Source organism: Pleuronectes platessa, chromosome 16, assembly GCF_947347685.1.
Source record: "Pleuronectes platessa chromosome 16, fPlePla1.1, whole genome shotgun sequence".
NCBI lineage: Eukaryota > Metazoa > Chordata > Actinopteri > Pleuronectiformes > Pleuronectidae > Pleuronectes > Pleuronectes platessa.
The window spans coordinates 5184862-5201309 of NC_070641.1; the positions used below are offsets into that span (position 1 = coordinate 5184862).

At 45.6% G+C, this 16448-nt stretch overlaps 2 protein-coding genes across 11 annotated transcripts in view; both read right to left on the reverse strand.

Annotated features, from left to right (window-relative positions):
• The window catches only part of hoxb3a (homeobox B3a), a 66694-nt gene extending 54769 nt beyond the window's left edge, over positions 1–11925 (reverse strand). For 4 of the 10 annotated variants that reach the window (XM_053444470.1, XM_053444482.1, XM_053444473.1 and 1 more), the window contains exon 1: positions 695–869. The gene's annotated coding sequence lies outside the window, so the exon portion shown is untranslated. Of the gene's footprint in view, positions 1–694; positions 870–1003; positions 1070–1166; positions 1350–5089; positions 5216–8135; positions 8384–8431; positions 8461–11726 lie in introns of those variants that run through there. The other 6 variants (XM_053444477.1, XM_053444471.1, XM_053444472.1 and 3 more) reach the window with 5 other exon arrangements.
• Positions 11926–13099: 1174 nt separating this feature from the next.
• On the reverse strand, positions 13100–16448 carry hoxb5a (homeobox B5a; the record flags this gene model as incomplete). The annotated part of the gene is given in 3 exon segments (XM_053444487.1): positions 13100–14415; positions 15717–16230; positions 16232–16448. Coding segments are annotated over 3 exon segments (957 nt in total). The 3' UTR covers positions 13100–14167.

Consider the following 16448-nt stretch of genomic DNA (forward strand, 5'->3'; position numbering starts at 1 on the left):
ATCACAGAAATATGGAGTGAAACTGAATCTAGGACTAAAGGAAGAGAAAGTTGTCCTGAGTGACCTTTAACCTTCCACTAGCCACGACCTGGCCTTCACCAGCAGCCGCACACCATCTATCTATCTATCTATCCATCTATCTATCTATCTATCTATCTCTCCATCTAGCAATCTATCTATCTATCTATCTATCTATCAAGTTACAGTGTGACAGACAGAGAGAAAGCACATCGTATCAAAATGACAGTTGCAGGGGTGGACGGGCTTCTTTGGTAAATCTAAACTATCACAAACATGTCTGTGGTGCACCTTGAGGTCAGCTAGGGGCCCCACGTGATGGCTTCACTATTCCAAGCAGCCCCACGTGAAGGTACAGTGAAGGACATTGAGCTTTTAAAAACCCTTTGCACCATATGATCAATTAAAAACACACATGAAATCGTGGAGTGATTAGAGCCTCCACTGACTTGCAAAGAGGAGGAAGAAAAGAAAGGAGGAAGAGGGGGAAAGAGGAAGAAGAGGGGGGATTCTGCGGCAGTTCCTGCAACACGTGGTCTCCCCCCTCCCTCCCAAAGCACCTGCCACACCGCACGAAGACGACACACGCACACACACACACACACACTGATATGCAAACGAGGAAAGCTTGTACTTCTACCAGGCAGATTTCTATGTCTTTGTGTGAGTTACTCACTCCTCTGTAGCTCGCGGAGCTGCGTCTCTTCCTCCTCCTCCTCGTCTTCTCTCCTATTCCCTCTCTTCTTGTCATTATGATTTTTTCTTCCTCTGCTCTTCTTCTTTCCGTCTCCAGAAAATGGCAATTGTGATAATTTTTCCTCACTCTATTTTTAAAAGAATCATTCACACCTCAGTCCCTCCTCTCTCTCTCTCTCTCTCTCTCTGTCTCTCTCTCTCTCTCTCTCTCTCTCTCTCTCTCTCTCTCTCTCTCTCTCTCTCTCTCTCTCTTTCTCTTGCTCTCTTGCTCTCTCTCTCTCTCTCTAACCTCTTCTTCTTCCTCTTCTTCCGACGCCACAGGTTTTTTGGACCTCTTCGGGATTCTTCGGGGTATCTTAGAAAGGAAAGAAAGAAAAAAGCTCGTTGTCATTTCCGCGGACACTTCCGCTCGCTCAGACACACACACACGCACGACACACGCACGCACGCACATTGACCCGCACTCTCCGGTCTCCGGTGAAGGGCGTGAGGACGACTGCATCCGATCAATGTCACTTCCACTCCGCGTTTCAAAAATAAAAAGACACGGTAGGAGGCTGCGGAGGTAGAAGCAACTTTAACGGCGATAATCCAGAGGAAAATGGAGGCAAACACGTCACTGCTCCCCAGCGAGAACCCCCCCCCCCCCCCCCCCTACCCCCGGCGCCGTCGGCAACGGACAGGGGAGAGACCCGCTCCCCCGGTGGTCGGTCCATGTGTTATCCCGGCGTTGGGCTACACCGAGCGGTTAGGGGATGTGGGGAGACCGAGCAGGACTGCTGTGGAGACTGTGGGCTCTTTAAGGCATTAAGTGTTGAATGTGTGTGTGTGTGTGTGTGTGTGTGTGTGTGTGTGTGTGTGTGTGTGTGTGTGTGTGTGTGTGTGTGTGTGTGTGTGTGTGTTTGCGGGTGTGTGGACTGAAGTTTTCAAATTAATCTGCCAGTTTGGCACACTCTTTGTTTAACGGGCGAGGCGTGTCACCCCGCGTCCCCGGTATACATTTAAATATCGGAGCGACGCGCTGACCTCCCGTTCACCCCGAGCTCAGCCAAGCCCTTTCCCTCACCCCCTCCCTCCCTTTTCCACACCCTTTCTTTATGCCATTTCCACCCCTCTCCCTCTCTCTCCCTCTTTCTGTCATTTTGTTCTTTACTCCCCCTCCCTCTCTCTCGCTCCCGTCATACTAAATTGAGTTGGAGTCATTACTTTGAAGAAAAATGGTCGGCAGATATGGTGGAGGAGAAAGAGGGGGGTCTCTCTCTCTCTCTCTCTCTCTCTCATACAGATACTTCTTCTTCTCTACCAGGATCATTTCTCCTTTTCCTATTGTCGAAAATATAAATGACACCGCCGCGCGCACTGATACGCGTGCACGGCGCAGGCGCAGACTCACCTCAGAGGAAGTGTCTGAAATGATATTCACTCCTCTACTAACTGTGTATGGAGTTTACAGAGAGAGAGAGAGCTCATTGGCAAAACCGGTTTACATTTTATACTAAGTGTGTTTTCCCACATAAATATATATAACATTTGTGGTATAACTTTTTGTTTTTGTTTGTTGCTGCCTTTTATTAAGTGACATCTGGAGTCTATATTCATTTATAGTCTACTTTTATTCTCACATTCCTATTGTTATTTACTCTCTGATCCATAATAAGGAAGTTTATATTGTTTCTTTCACACGTTGTCCTTTTAAGAACTGTTTTAATCCACAACTAATAAGACAATTCATAGCAGTCACAACTCCATATTACAGTCTGTCTACTCTGATCATGACACATCTCACACATGACATTCATCATATTTGATTTCGTCACATTACCAATTCTATTACAACACTTTAGCTACATTCTCTTACTGAGCAGTGAAGAGTAAATTCTTATACAGGTACCGATAAAATAAAGACATACTTGTAAAAATATGATTGAACAGAATCAGAAAAGGAGCTAGGAGCTGGACTCTCACTCTAATATTCTACATAATAAAGACAATTTTACTTTGTCTCTCCAATGCGTTATGTTGGGGTAACCAGTAGCCAAGTAACTCAGATCTCTGTGAATCTGCTCCTCAGGGAGGACCACCAGTATGCAAAGCTTTGGATCCAATTAAACTTTGTCTTACTGCTTTTTTTTCATTTTGCTAAAAAGCACTTTGAATTGCCTATTTTAAATGTGCAGTACAAATACACTTGCTTGCTAAAGCTAGGCTGCTACTATGTTGTGACCATAAGAGGCCGAAAATGACAGCTTGCAATGCAATTGGCAAGAAGGGCATTTCTTAACCACCAATCAGAGCCGGTCATTTCTATTATAACTGCAGCTGCTGGTTAGTGTCATGTTAATGCATTTGCAAAGTTGTTGAGAATGTCACTATGGTTACTTGTGTCCACACTCCTCCACCCTGCTAATTACCACAGCATTACTTCCCTGATAACTCTACATTATATCAACAGCATCATCACTATCTCACAGAACTGATTCGCGTTATTGTATTTTCTGTTTACTTTCATTTCTTTTTAAAATTTTGGAATAATTCTGTATTTTTGGTGAGTATATGTCACATTCTAAAAGGGCCGTGCACGTGCAAGTGGACGTCATAATTTAAACATATGCATGGCCAACTGCCTGCTGTGAGAGGAGCGAGCAGGCTACGAGCTCAAGTGAATTAACTCTGTGAACTCGGGATGAACCTGGATAAAGAGGGGACCTGTAACCTGGTTATTCACTCATTACCTTCATGGATGTGAAGTGGGGCCAACTGGGCCGGGCTGAGCCGTGCCTGCAGGCCAGTGTGTTTACGTCAATAAACAGATTATTCATTTACCGGGATTATCATTCGGTAGTAACTCAGTTCCTGCAGCTCCACATAGTTTATCACAGTGTTTGATGTCAAAGTGGCCGCTCCACAGATTCCACGAGTTTACCTTCATTACCTTACATTTCACTTTATGTATATCTCATCATCAATTATCTGCTTCAGATGTATTCTATTGCTTGTTTGCCACATCTGTGTCACTGCGTGTGAATATGATGCACAGACGTGTTGCCAGGTCCTTTTTAAGACGAGAGAAAAAGAGAGAAAGAGAGAAGGAAAATGGTTGTAGGCTCATTCCTCTCAGCTCAGCGGAGTGAACTTGGCCTCCCATTAATCTCACAGTGTAAATCAGATAAGCAGAGTAATCATTTTGGGGACGTCGGAGGATATTGACAGGCCTGTGCTGATAAGGCTGAGCAGAGGAAGTGCGCTGCTCGGCTGAAATTATTTGGGAAGCATTTGCTCTGACCTCTGGTTATTTACACAGACCCCGGTGTTTTTGTTTTTTTCATTTAAGATATATTAACAAGACGATTTTTAACATGGAAGTGAAAATACTTGCTTTTATACATGGGAACTAGACCAGGTTACTGTGATATTAATGTCAGGAGCTGCCAAAATGTATTGGATTATATAGAGGGAAGTTACAGTGAGCAATCGGTCTATCTTGTTATATTTATGGTGGTTTATAGAGTCTAGAGTTTCTGCAGTCATAACTTAAATTTAATAGAAATAATGATACTTGTTTATTTTTCTTTAGGCCTTTTGGTTTGCTACTCTTTTCCTTCACCTCTGTAATGACCAGAGGCCAAAATATCAAAGAGGAAAAGTAGTAACCTTATATGAGACAAATGTCAGCTGGTGTGAGGGAAATGTGCAGCCAAACACCTGCACCCCACCCACCCACCCACCCACACACCCACCTCCATGTCACCAAATACCTCCTCTCCCACCACAGCCAGCACCACCTTCAACCCCCCTCCTTTTTTCCTGCCTTTCTTTCCCCTTCATCTCTCCCTCTCTCTCCCTGTCTCTCTCTCTCTCTCTGTACGCCAGGAGGAGCTTTGCTTTTGTTACCAGGGGACAGGAAGGGAAGGTCAGGCCTTCACCTCTCCTTTGCCTCCTGCTATCATTTCTCTCATCTGTACTCACCCCCCCTTTCCCTCCCTCTGCCTTTGACATACAGCAATTGGCGCAGATTGGAGTGAGTGAGGGGAGGAGAGGCGAGGCGAGGGCGGAACTCACGCACGACGAGGAACTTTTGACCCTTCAACTCGGTGAACCCGGAGCTGCAGGCATGGCTGCCGCGGCCGGGACTGTCCAGCCCGGCTGCTCTGCTGATAACAGCCAGAGCCTCCTCCTGCTCGTCCTCGTCCACAGACTCAGAGGGAAGTAGGAAAGATATGGGCCACTTTATACACGCTGCTCCTTACTACTTCCTGCGCTTGTAGCCGTGAGGAGGAAATAAATAGTAACGTAAAGAGAGCGCACATTAATCAGCGGCGCCTCATTAAAACGACACTTTTATCTGTGCGCAGACATATTTGTGTTTCTCACTCACCATCACTCAGCCGCAGCAGACGGCGACACTTCTGACACTTGTGTATTTGAAGAGACGGGAGGTTGCAGCGGGCTATCGTCGGTTGCAGGAGGCAGAGACACGGGGGCCGGGGGTGCGTGCAGGGAGGAGAGGGGCCTCGCGAAGCATGTGGGGTCGCCTCACGCCGACCTCCTGGTCTGAAGCGGGCTCTGGTGGCGGCGCGAGGGAACTGCAGCAGGCTCCGGGAATAATACAGTGCAAAGCCTGTGTGTTTTGTTGTGCGTGTGCCTGCGTAGTGGCATATTCTTTAAAAACAGCTCCGGTTATTGTTTCAGGGGGGAAACGACTCAAAGCAGCTTTTAGATATTGAAAAGTCTGGACAAGCTTTAACTTCAGGTCATACTTCAACAGTTCCTCAATAGGCCTACTATTACAGCAACTTATAATGTAACACCTATTATGTAATTATTCAGATAGGAATGAAAATATGAATAAATATATAAATCCTATATATACAACAATAAAGAAAAAAATAAACCTCTATAAAGCTGTTTTATTATTCCATAACGTACAGAACAAAGAAAGGATCAAGGTTGTGTTATTGTGGAATTTGTCCATTCTTTGTAATGTACAATGTATATAACATACAGCAGTTAAATGTGTGACTGTTGCATTGTGCCATCGCATGGCTGATGGAATACATGTTGTGCATGTACAGCAGTCCCACATAGCAATATAGTTTTGGCCCACACCAAACACTGTCATCCAGCCCACACTGCGTGGAATGGTGGCACTTGGTCGGTCTGCTCCTGTTTGCCAGATCTGGACCACAAGTAAGCCATAGCAATACCGCCTGTCAACCAAACGTGCCAAAGGTGGCCCAAGTTTGTTTTCTGCTATTTGGGCCATATTCACATTTACCACCACTCTTCACATCCAGATTACACCTTGCCTAGAGGCCTGCATGTTTCTCCAAATCATGCCCACATTTGTTTTGGGATATTTGGGCCACATTTGCTATTTTACAAGTGGTCTACTTTGGGCTCACTTCCATTTAGTCTGGACCACAAGAGGGCCAGAAGTGCCGCTTCAAGGCCTGAAGTGCCTCACATCCGTGTGCTATCTGGGGTTTAGTGGTAGAATGATACGTCTAAGAACAGCGTTCTGTCCACCAAAGACATTATGTTGGAATGCAGAAAAATAAATATGTACATCGGTTTCACATAATTAATTGATAATCTATTTATTTTAATAAATTCTTTGTTAAAAGAACTCTATAGTGTGCTTGCCACGCATCTGCTGAACACTCTCTATCCTGAAAGAACAAACATAATACTCAGCCATCCCCTAAGTAGAATTAAATCGTTTCAACGTAATCATCTTCTTCTATCTCAACGTCAAGGTAAACAAATAATATCTCACCAGCCTTTATCCACAGTGTCAGAATAAAGTGCCGCTGATAAAACAAAGCAAACACATAACGTCCAGTGTGTTTATGTGCTGATGTAAAAACAAGAGGACTTTTACTACATGTGTCACACTGAAGTCATGTGACTGAAATCACAGAGAGCAGCGCAGCGCGTGTCAGTCAGGAAGCATCCTGGGTATTCAATGACAGACTGTGACAAGATAAATAATGTGGAGTTTATTTATCTGTCATGATGATCCTCCTCATTATCAGGCTATGTTACTGGTCTGTTCATGCAACAAAATTTGAATTCAAGTGTTAGAAATGCGTTTTACTATTTTGAACAATAATTTGTTGGTTCTCGTATTTTCTAGATAGATTGTGTAAATGTAAAATACTGTTTGTTTAACTTGAACACATTACAAATCCAATAACAGACATTGAATTAACTATTGAAGATTATTGAAGATCCTTCATACACATAAACTATTACAATGTACAATTTACAATGTCTCTTCATTAAAATAAGCATTGTGACTAGATTAATAATATTTCAGTTTAGAGTATGGTGCATTTTCTTATGTAACGGCTTGTCGTTGACATTCTATCGAAATTATGTATAAAATAAAAAACAGATGATGCAGAGTTTGGATTACATGAAAAGAGATTACAAAATAAGCATATCGCATAACATCTATATTATTTGTTCTGGTGTTAGAAAAGCACATAATGTACTGGTCAGATATTGAAATTAAATTAAGCCTGTATTAAAATTATAACTACTTCTAGGGTATGACATGACTTTAAAGTTACATATTTGTATTTATATTAACATAGGTTCTGTTACACGCAGCCAATCTGATTAAAATAATGGCGGTTTGTGTTTGTCTGGGTGAAACGTGGCTCCTCACTGAGCCGGAAACGTGACGCACCAACGTGTAAACAAATAAATAAATAAAGCAGACGGTCTTCCTTTCCTTTCCCCTTTGTTGTTGGTGGAGTAATCACGCGCACACAATGGAACGGTGGCTGCGCTCTCTCTCCCCTCTCTCCCGCGCCTGCGTGGCTCGAGCCCGTCTGCTGACCTCGCGGTGACTTCTCCTCGTGCATTATTCATGAAGCGTGGCCGCGCGGTTCACCCCGATCAGTATGCACGAGACGCTGTCCCTCCGCAAATGCCGACTTTAGCGCAGAGAGATGCTGCGGAGAGGAGAGAGTCAGTAGCCATGACACAGAGAGAGAGGGAGGGAGAGAGCGTGTGTGTGTGTGTGTGTGTGTGTGTGTGTGTGTGTGTGTGTGTGTGTGTTGTGTGTGTGTGTGTGTGTGTGTGTGTGTAGGGATCGGGTACAGGTTTTTCTGTGTTATTGCTTCACAGTGTCCCTGTGTACAGGTCCACTCCTCTGACTTGACGCAGTCATTGAGTCAAACTCGCATAAACCACCTGATCAAACTGTTGCTCCCTCTCTCCTTCACTTTCCTCCCTCTCTCTCTTTCTGTGTCTGTCGGTGTCAGCTGTCTCGTGCCCTGCCAACAAACCCACTAAACACACCGAAACACACCCCACTCACTCCCACACAAAGCCAGCGTGTCCCTCACACACTTGCACAAGCGCACACCTTTGCAATGGAAAGAACAGGGCCCGTCGCGTTAGTTACTCACCCCACTCATCATCACCAGCACAGAGACTGTGAAGCCAAACTCAGCGCCTCCTGACAGCCCGGGCAGGTTCAAAGCAGCAGCAAGCCACCACACATAATACACATTATACACATAATGCCGAGGAGAGGCGGCCCTGCAGGCTGGAGCTGCCCTGTGTACATAAACGGGAAACAGATGACAATGACACGCACAGACACACACACACACATACACACACACACACACACACACACACACACACACACACACACACACACACACACACACACACACAGCAAACACAAAAGAAGCCATACAGAGCTCTGCTGCAGCGCCTTCCCATGTCACAGCCTCTCACTTTACTGTATCCTCACAAGGAGAGGAGCACTGTGTGTGTGTGTGTGTGTGTGTGTGTGTGTGTTCTTGTGTGTGTGTGTGTGTGTGTGTGTGTGTGTGTGTGTGTGTGTGAGAGAGGGGGGGGGGGGGTGTCATCATTAAAAGGAGGAAGTAGATGAAAAATGAAATGGGGAGTTTTCTCGCCTTCCTGTTTACTGGACTGAAACTTCCTCAAGGGCCCCGACACACACACATACACACACACATACACACACACATACACACACACATACACACACACACACACACACAAACACACACACACACACACACACACACACACACACACACACACACACTTGTCTATATGGTTGGATATGAAGCGCAAATACACATTTTTGTCACGCTGGAGAAGATATTAACCCGTATGCATAAACACAAAAAAAATGTATCTGATCCTGCATCCAAAATAAAAGACGACATATTATTACTATTATTATTATTATTATTATTACTATTATCAATAGTAGTAGTAGTAATAGTAGTAGTATTAGTAGTAATAGTACTAGTGTAGTAGTAGTAGTCGTAGTGGTAGTAGTGGTATTCGTCGTCGTTGTAGAAGCAGCAGTAGTCGTACTAGTTCCATTTAGATCGACAATTACGGCAACTAAAACACTGTATAATTATCACAATTATGAATCATTTAATTAATATTTAGCCTTTGTTGTATACTAAAGTAAATAATGTAATATTATTAATTTAAATTGATTTTGTTTTTTATTTTAATTTTAATAAACCTCTGACTGCTACCACGGACACCTTACTTAATTATAATACATTATTATAATATGTTACTACTCTTTAATGAATAAAAAACTGGTTTTAATCGTCATTATACATTTTATATTTCAATTGGAAAAAGTTGAACGCATATGTTGGAGTGAAGCAGCTTCCCATGATTACCCAGAACAAACTTTACAGAAAAAGAAGAGGGGTTTCCCTCGTGTTTTTCCTTCCCCTCCGGTGTCTGAATAATTTATGGTATCCCGAACATGGCTGCGAGTTCACATTCTTGTGAACTTTGTGAAAAATCATTGCGATGGCGGAGGGCAGCGCCTGGAATCCCCAGATTGAAAAGGCATCGGAGCGGGCGGCGCGGTTTCACATGTAACGTGAACATAACAAATGAGAGTTTGAGAGCAGAGAGGAAACTTCCGAAAGCAAGATCCTCTCTTATTAGCAGGGTACAGAGGATTAAGTGTGCGCTCGTCACTCACCATACTTACATATGTGCCGTGTATAAACACATGCTACTACACGGAGAATTTAGTTTAAGGCAGATACGGTGACAAATACTGATAATAACACGAAAAAAACGATTAGAAAAATAAAGAAACGTAGGACAGGCACAGATTTAGTAAATACCAGTAAGGTCAACCATATAGGTTAGGCTGCATGCAAGAAGAAAATATCATATTTCTTTATCAGTAGCTTAATATATATTTTTAAAGAAATACAACAACTCACTGTTGCTTTCTAAGGCGAAGTATTGATCCCAGACTTGTTTCTTGGAGGTTCCTCAGCGGCTCAGTGTCTGGAATGTGCGTTCAGACAGGGATCCCAAACGGATACGTGTTTTATTATGGATGTTATCATTTGTAATGTGAGGCAGCGTTTTATTAGTGCTATATGTTTAACTGCTGTTTTTGGAGTAACTGGTTTAAATGTTGCCTCGGGTTGTTGGAGGGAGATCTTTGTTGTCATCTGGCCTCATTATTAGTGCTATTACTTTAGAAAACACCGTTAATATTTTATACTGTTCAGCCCGGTGTGCTGGAACTGGTTCCTCTTATTATAATTTTTTTTTAATGTGTATTTGTGTGTTGAGTGTGACCCTCAGGCTGTTGGACCGAGGGACCGCAGCACTGCGCAGTGAGAGGGAGTCTCTGGTGTCTTCTGCTACACAGAGGATGTCACACCGGATGTTTCTGTGCCACGTGATTTTATTCCTGATACATGTAACGTGTGACCGACGTTGGTTACAATATTGCAGTTGTGTGACAACGGTTGATGTTACGTATAGTGAGTAATTTTGTAACACTTACTGTGCAAATGTTGGTTGACACTGGGAGTTCAGAGGCGCGTGAGCTGAGCAGATATACAGTGCGCGCGCGTGTCTGTCGAACAGGTCAAAGCTCTGACATAAAAAAAAACGCAAGGACTCTGATGCTGGGCCTTGGGAATGTTTGCGTGCGCGACGCTTTCTCACTCACACCCATCCTGCCTGGAAAATACAAGGGCGAGGGACGGACAAAGATTTCCTTGTACCCAAGGACCACCATCAGGCCCTCTCTCTCTCCCCGTGTGTGTGTGTGTGTGTGTGTGTCCTTGTCCATTTTCTTGTTGGTTAATTTTATCATTGTTCACTGAAGACAACTTTACGCACAGCTGTCTCGTGCGTAAAAAGGAAAAAAAACTAAAGGATATGAAACGTTTCCTTTCCAAAAAATACAGATGCAAAAAAAGCCATTAGGGAGGAATATGCTTTCACTTCACAACTAGATTACGATGTGTTTTCCCTCTGATCCAGAAGGGAGCGCACATAAAAGTTGGATCAGTTTCAAGCCTTCATAAAATCACTTGAAGAACAACCAATCAATTCATCAGCCGTTCAGTGGATTAAATATCCTAGCAATCAAAAACACCCACATTAAAAGTTTACAAAGAAAAACCTCATGGTAGAGCCATGTACTATTCCTTAATCTTTGTTTGACCTTTTCCTTCTACCGTTTCTTACTCCACACGCACAAACGCGCGAGCTCGCGCACAGCGATACATTGGTGCACAATCGATGTACGAATATTAAGCTCCCTGTGATTACTGCGATCCAGCTCTTCACGAAGAAAACCACCTACAGCAGGCCCCCTATGTGCCTGCGCGCCATTACGCACAGCCATCATTACGCACACAGTAAAATGCACACAAACGTGTGTGAGTGTGTTGAGGAGGGGGGTGGGGGTGGGGGGCTGCACAGATGTAAAACATCTTCCTCCATCTCAGTCGCCAACACCGTCTCGCGCGGCCCGGACCGGTCACAACAGCAACTCTCAAATATCATAAACACACCGGAGCTTTGCGGCATTCCGCCAGCGGGTTAATACAGCAGCACTACATAGTGAGTGAGTGACATGGTAATTGCACAGCTCTCTCTCACCCCCTCCCCCTTTCATTCTCTACTTATCCCCCACTTACAGGCAGCCTTCAAACAGTACTTACTGTGCGTCCTGGCCCTTTCGATGTACCGGATTTCTTAGCGTCCATAGCGGCACAAACCACAGCTTGCCGGGCTCCGCGTGTGAACCGGAGCAGGACCAGCGGCCGGTGGTAGTGGCCTGTTCACTCTCTCCCACACACACGCTCCCTCCCTCTCCCGCTCTGTCTCTACTTTACTGACCCCTTTAGGATCCCTGCGAAGCCGTTAAACCGTCACTTGCTTTCTAGAATGTGAAATATATAGTACATTGTCAACTCCCCAAAACCATAAAACTAACTTTATGGACCCCACGTGACCAGGGGAGAGCCAGTGAGAGGTATCAGTCTGAGGCCAGACCCGATCTTTACGGTTCAACTTGGAGATAAAAAGCCTCATCCGTTTGACATGTAAATGTCAAAGCTGCCTTCTTTTTTATAGTTTGGCCCAAAGCAGAAGGGATAGCTTTAAAAATATACCCGGGCACACATATACACACAGAGGAGGCCGGAGACAGAGGCTGCGTCCAGATGAGTCCCGGAGCAGGGACCTTGCCCCTCTCACCCCCAGCAGACTATCAGCTCAGAAACAGAGACGTATGATCAGGGAACCCGCAGCAGCATCAGTCGGTGAGTTTAAAAGTGCAGTCGGTTGTTTACAGTGAGAACCCGGGAGACGGTAACCGGATTAGACCGAGTGTCGCCGCTGGTTCGGGCGGAAAGGAAAGGCCGTTGAGAGGAAAGGGACCAATCTGTCCACGGCGGGCAGTTTGCTGTCTTGTCAGGCTTGGTCAGCAGAGATGAAAATTGGCATGTGTGTGCGCGTCTGCTCTCCACGCCATGTGTGTGTGTTGGTGTGAGCATATTTCGTAATTAGTGAGCTCTGCGCTGTGATGCTGCTGTCCCCTTGGTTGCGTTCAGGGTTCAAGTTAGGGCTGGATGGTTTTGAGGACAGGCCTCCAGTGCGTTTATGTGATTTTTTCTAGAACTAGAAAATGAAAATTGGTAAATACAATTAAATTTGCATTAGACTTAGTTAATATTGCGCACAGATCCAACGTGCGTAAGGCGGTGGAGTAAAGTGGATGTTGTACAGGAACTATAGACTCAGGCCCACATTTGGCACAGAGCCACTATTGCACTTCCACCTATATTTTCAAACGGATAGACTTAGAGAGACACTGAGTTCAGAGTTTGTCAGGTCATAGCTGCTGATATGACCTGACACCCTCACACACAGATATATGATTCAAAGTTAATTCATAACGGTTACTGGCGGAGGACACTTGTTTCACCCGGTGTCGAGCAAAGACGCAGCTCCAGCACAACCTGAAGGTTCCTGAAACTTTTAGCTGTCATCCTTTCCATCCCCTGTCCTTCGTGAGACACATAAGCAACTGTTTCTTTTTCATGACGAGTATGAGGAACTTTATTTTTTTTCTTTCTTTCTTTTTCTCTTAGTTAGTTATTGTCTGTTTTACTCCAAGTTACAAACAAATACAAAAAGCTTATTGGCAGAAAGCTTACAGGCCTTACAGGACGGTAGCCATTTCCCTTACATGCGCACACACACACTCACACAGTCTCTCTCTCTCTCACACACACACACACAGCGAGTACAAATAGTGAACTGCATGGGTACATTTAAAAATGTCAATATCTATATACATCCTTTCTGGAACATGAATCCAATAATTACAATAGTAATAATATACAGTTACATTTTTTTTTTGAGTAATACACAACATCATGTGTGGAGACGGAGATGCAGACTGAGCTGACCCTCACACCTTCCCTGTCCCCTGCTCGGTGAAAATTGGATCAGATCTGGATGAAAAGTCTCCGACACAGTGGGAGGAAGGGAGCAGCCGATACATTTACTGTTGCTGGGCAGTGAATAACTTACGAATAAGAGCTCACATGCTGACTTTTCTAGAAAGCACTTTGTCAATTACAAAACACCGCACTCGACACACACAACGACATTTAGACCTTAAACAACAGGTAGGTAGTAAGGTTGTAAGGTAGGACGTATGTTAGGTAGCATATTCATCCTCGACTCCTCTCCACTGGACAACTAATTTAAAAACGACAAAGACATACAGGAACACTACGTTTGTTTTTGTTTCTTCTTCTTCTTCTTTTTTTTTTTACAAGAGCAAGTACCACAGTTTTTTTTTTACGTTGCCCTAAAACACCAAAGACCAACATGCCGAACAAATAAAAAGTGCTGCGCTGTGTTGTACAGTACTCAGTTGAAAGTAGGAAGTGTTTTTGAAATCTCGATGTGGAATCTGTTTGTGACACATTTCTTCATCACGTCTTCTCCTCCACCTCCACTCTCCACTGGCTTCGCTTCTTATCTCCATAGCCTTGCTACAGTTTGTTGGGAAGTCTGTGCGTCATGGCTGTAACCTTTCCAAAGGGATGGACGGATGGATTCTTTTTTTAATGGGTTAATTCTTTCTTTATGGTTGGAAGGCGCTGCCGACGGTGGCGAGGTTCATGCTTTTCAGTTTGTTGTCCTTCTTCCACTTCATCCTCCGGTTCTGGAACCAGATCTTGATCTGCCGCTCCGTGAGGCAGAGAGTGTGCGCGATCTCGATGCGCCGCCGCCGCGTCAGGTACCGGTTGAAGTGGAACTCCTTCTCCAGCTCCAGGGTCTGGTAGCGGGTGTACGCCGTCCGCGCCCGTTTGCCGTCGGGGCCCGTCATATCTGAGGGTTTCAAGCGAACAAGAAAATGGGGCAAACGTAGCATGAACGGGGTTATATTTTTAAAGAAAAGTGCACACAGAGAGTGGACGCACACAAGACAACGGATGTGCCACCGCGCACTAAAATGCACCAACACGACCACAAATTACCCTCCTAAACACGACTGCAACAACTCATCTCTGGCGGAGCATTATACTGCACAAAGGACGCGTCACACCTCACGACACACACGACAGATTCCGTCCAGTTTGATCGGAATCAAGCAACAGCCTTTCTTCCCATTTTATTCCTTCCATTCTCACTCCACAGCCCGTGTTTTAAAAATGCTTTTATTGGTCACATTCTTGTTTTCTATTTTAACCGGCCCTCACCAACACTAGCCTTTCTCTACCCTCACTTTTCACCCTGTCTAGCTTCCCTTCAGGGTTTTATGGCCCCGTCCTCTGCCTCACCTCCCTAATAAAGTTCCCACACGTAAAAACGCTTCACTTGTCAAAGGAGCAACAGCTTCCAAAGCCTTCCTGGCCTCTCTTTCTTCTTTTCTCCCCCCTCACCACCACCTCCACCGCCCGGCTCTGTCTGCCTTGCTCAGCCTGTTGGGCTCTGCTGCCCGGCTCGCCTCTCCCCTGACAGATTTATGACGCTTTTGTGGAATTTTCTAAAATAAAAAAAAGAGGGCGCTGAGGCAGGGGGGGGGGGGGGGGGGGGGGGGGGGCAGCCATGCAGCGTCTGTTGCTTCTACAGCAGCGAATAGAACGAATTACACACGGATGCACCGAGAAAAACATGATTGTAATCGACCTAAATTCAGATGGTGGACCACAAACTGCTTTTCTTTGCATACTGTCAGGATTCCACGTATTTTCAAATAAAATACCATTTATTATTTATTTGCATTGACGTAATAACCGTGTCTGATATTTTTGGGCCTTTCCAAACACCTTGCTGACTAATTTTGTAACAGTTTTGTAACAGTCATGAGAAAATATTAAATTGACGCAGTGAAAAAAGGCTTGGCGGGGTGCACACAAAAACCAAGCACCGTGGCTAATTGCGTGACTTTCAGCCATTCTTTACTCAAATCATATCAAAGCAGCAATAGCTCTACTGGATCTTTAGAGGGAAGCTGATACAAAGAGCTCCATGACTCCCCGTGTAGCTTCCTCGGGAACTCAGCTGTCACCAACCCCATGTGTCCAAACATTCAGGCTACACTACCATCTATTAACCCAGCTTTGTTAATATCATCGCCCCTGGAACAGTCTATGACACGGAGCTGTAAACACGAGAGCAACATGTACCATGGTTTATGTGCAGCTTTCTCATCCAGGGGAATATCTGTGGCGTCTGAGCCTCGCTCCCTGTCGTGCTGCCGCAGGCTGGTCCCGCCGCGCCGCCCTCCTGCTTCTGCACGGGATGCGGGTGTCCGGTCCTGGAGGACAGATTCCGGCCGTGGCCAGTGTCCCGGCTGTGGTGCATCTCGTCGATCTCTGACGACGCGTCGTCCAGCTCCGTGAAGCGCTGCGCCGTGCCGCCGCCGCCGCCGCCGCCACCGGAGGAGTTGGAGGGCAGGTTTGGAGAGCTGAGATTACCGCTTCCTGGTTGCTCCGAGCGCGGAGACGAGCTCTGGGCGCACAGCTTGGTGTCTCCACCGGCGGGTGACAGAAGCGAGTCTGCCACGGAGGCAAGGGAGCAGCTGGAGGGCTGTTGGAAACTCCTCTCCGGGGTCGGGGAGCCATAGCCCCGGGAGTCCCCGACGACAGAGCCTCCCCCGAAGTGTCCTCCGGTGTTGGCGGCGTTGCTGCTCCCCCCCTCCCCGGCTGGTGACGGTCAGGTCCATGCCATTGTAGCTGTAGCCATACGAGCCCGTCGCATGGTGCATGGTGGCGGAGGAAGAGTCCCTGTACGTCCCGCCGTTCATTGCGCCGCTGCTGGCTCCATAATTTAGCAGTTGATAGTCGGGGCCATTTGGGTAGCGCCCCGAGAACGAGTTTACAAAGTAAGAGCTCATTTAGGTTGTTTTAGAGAGTTGC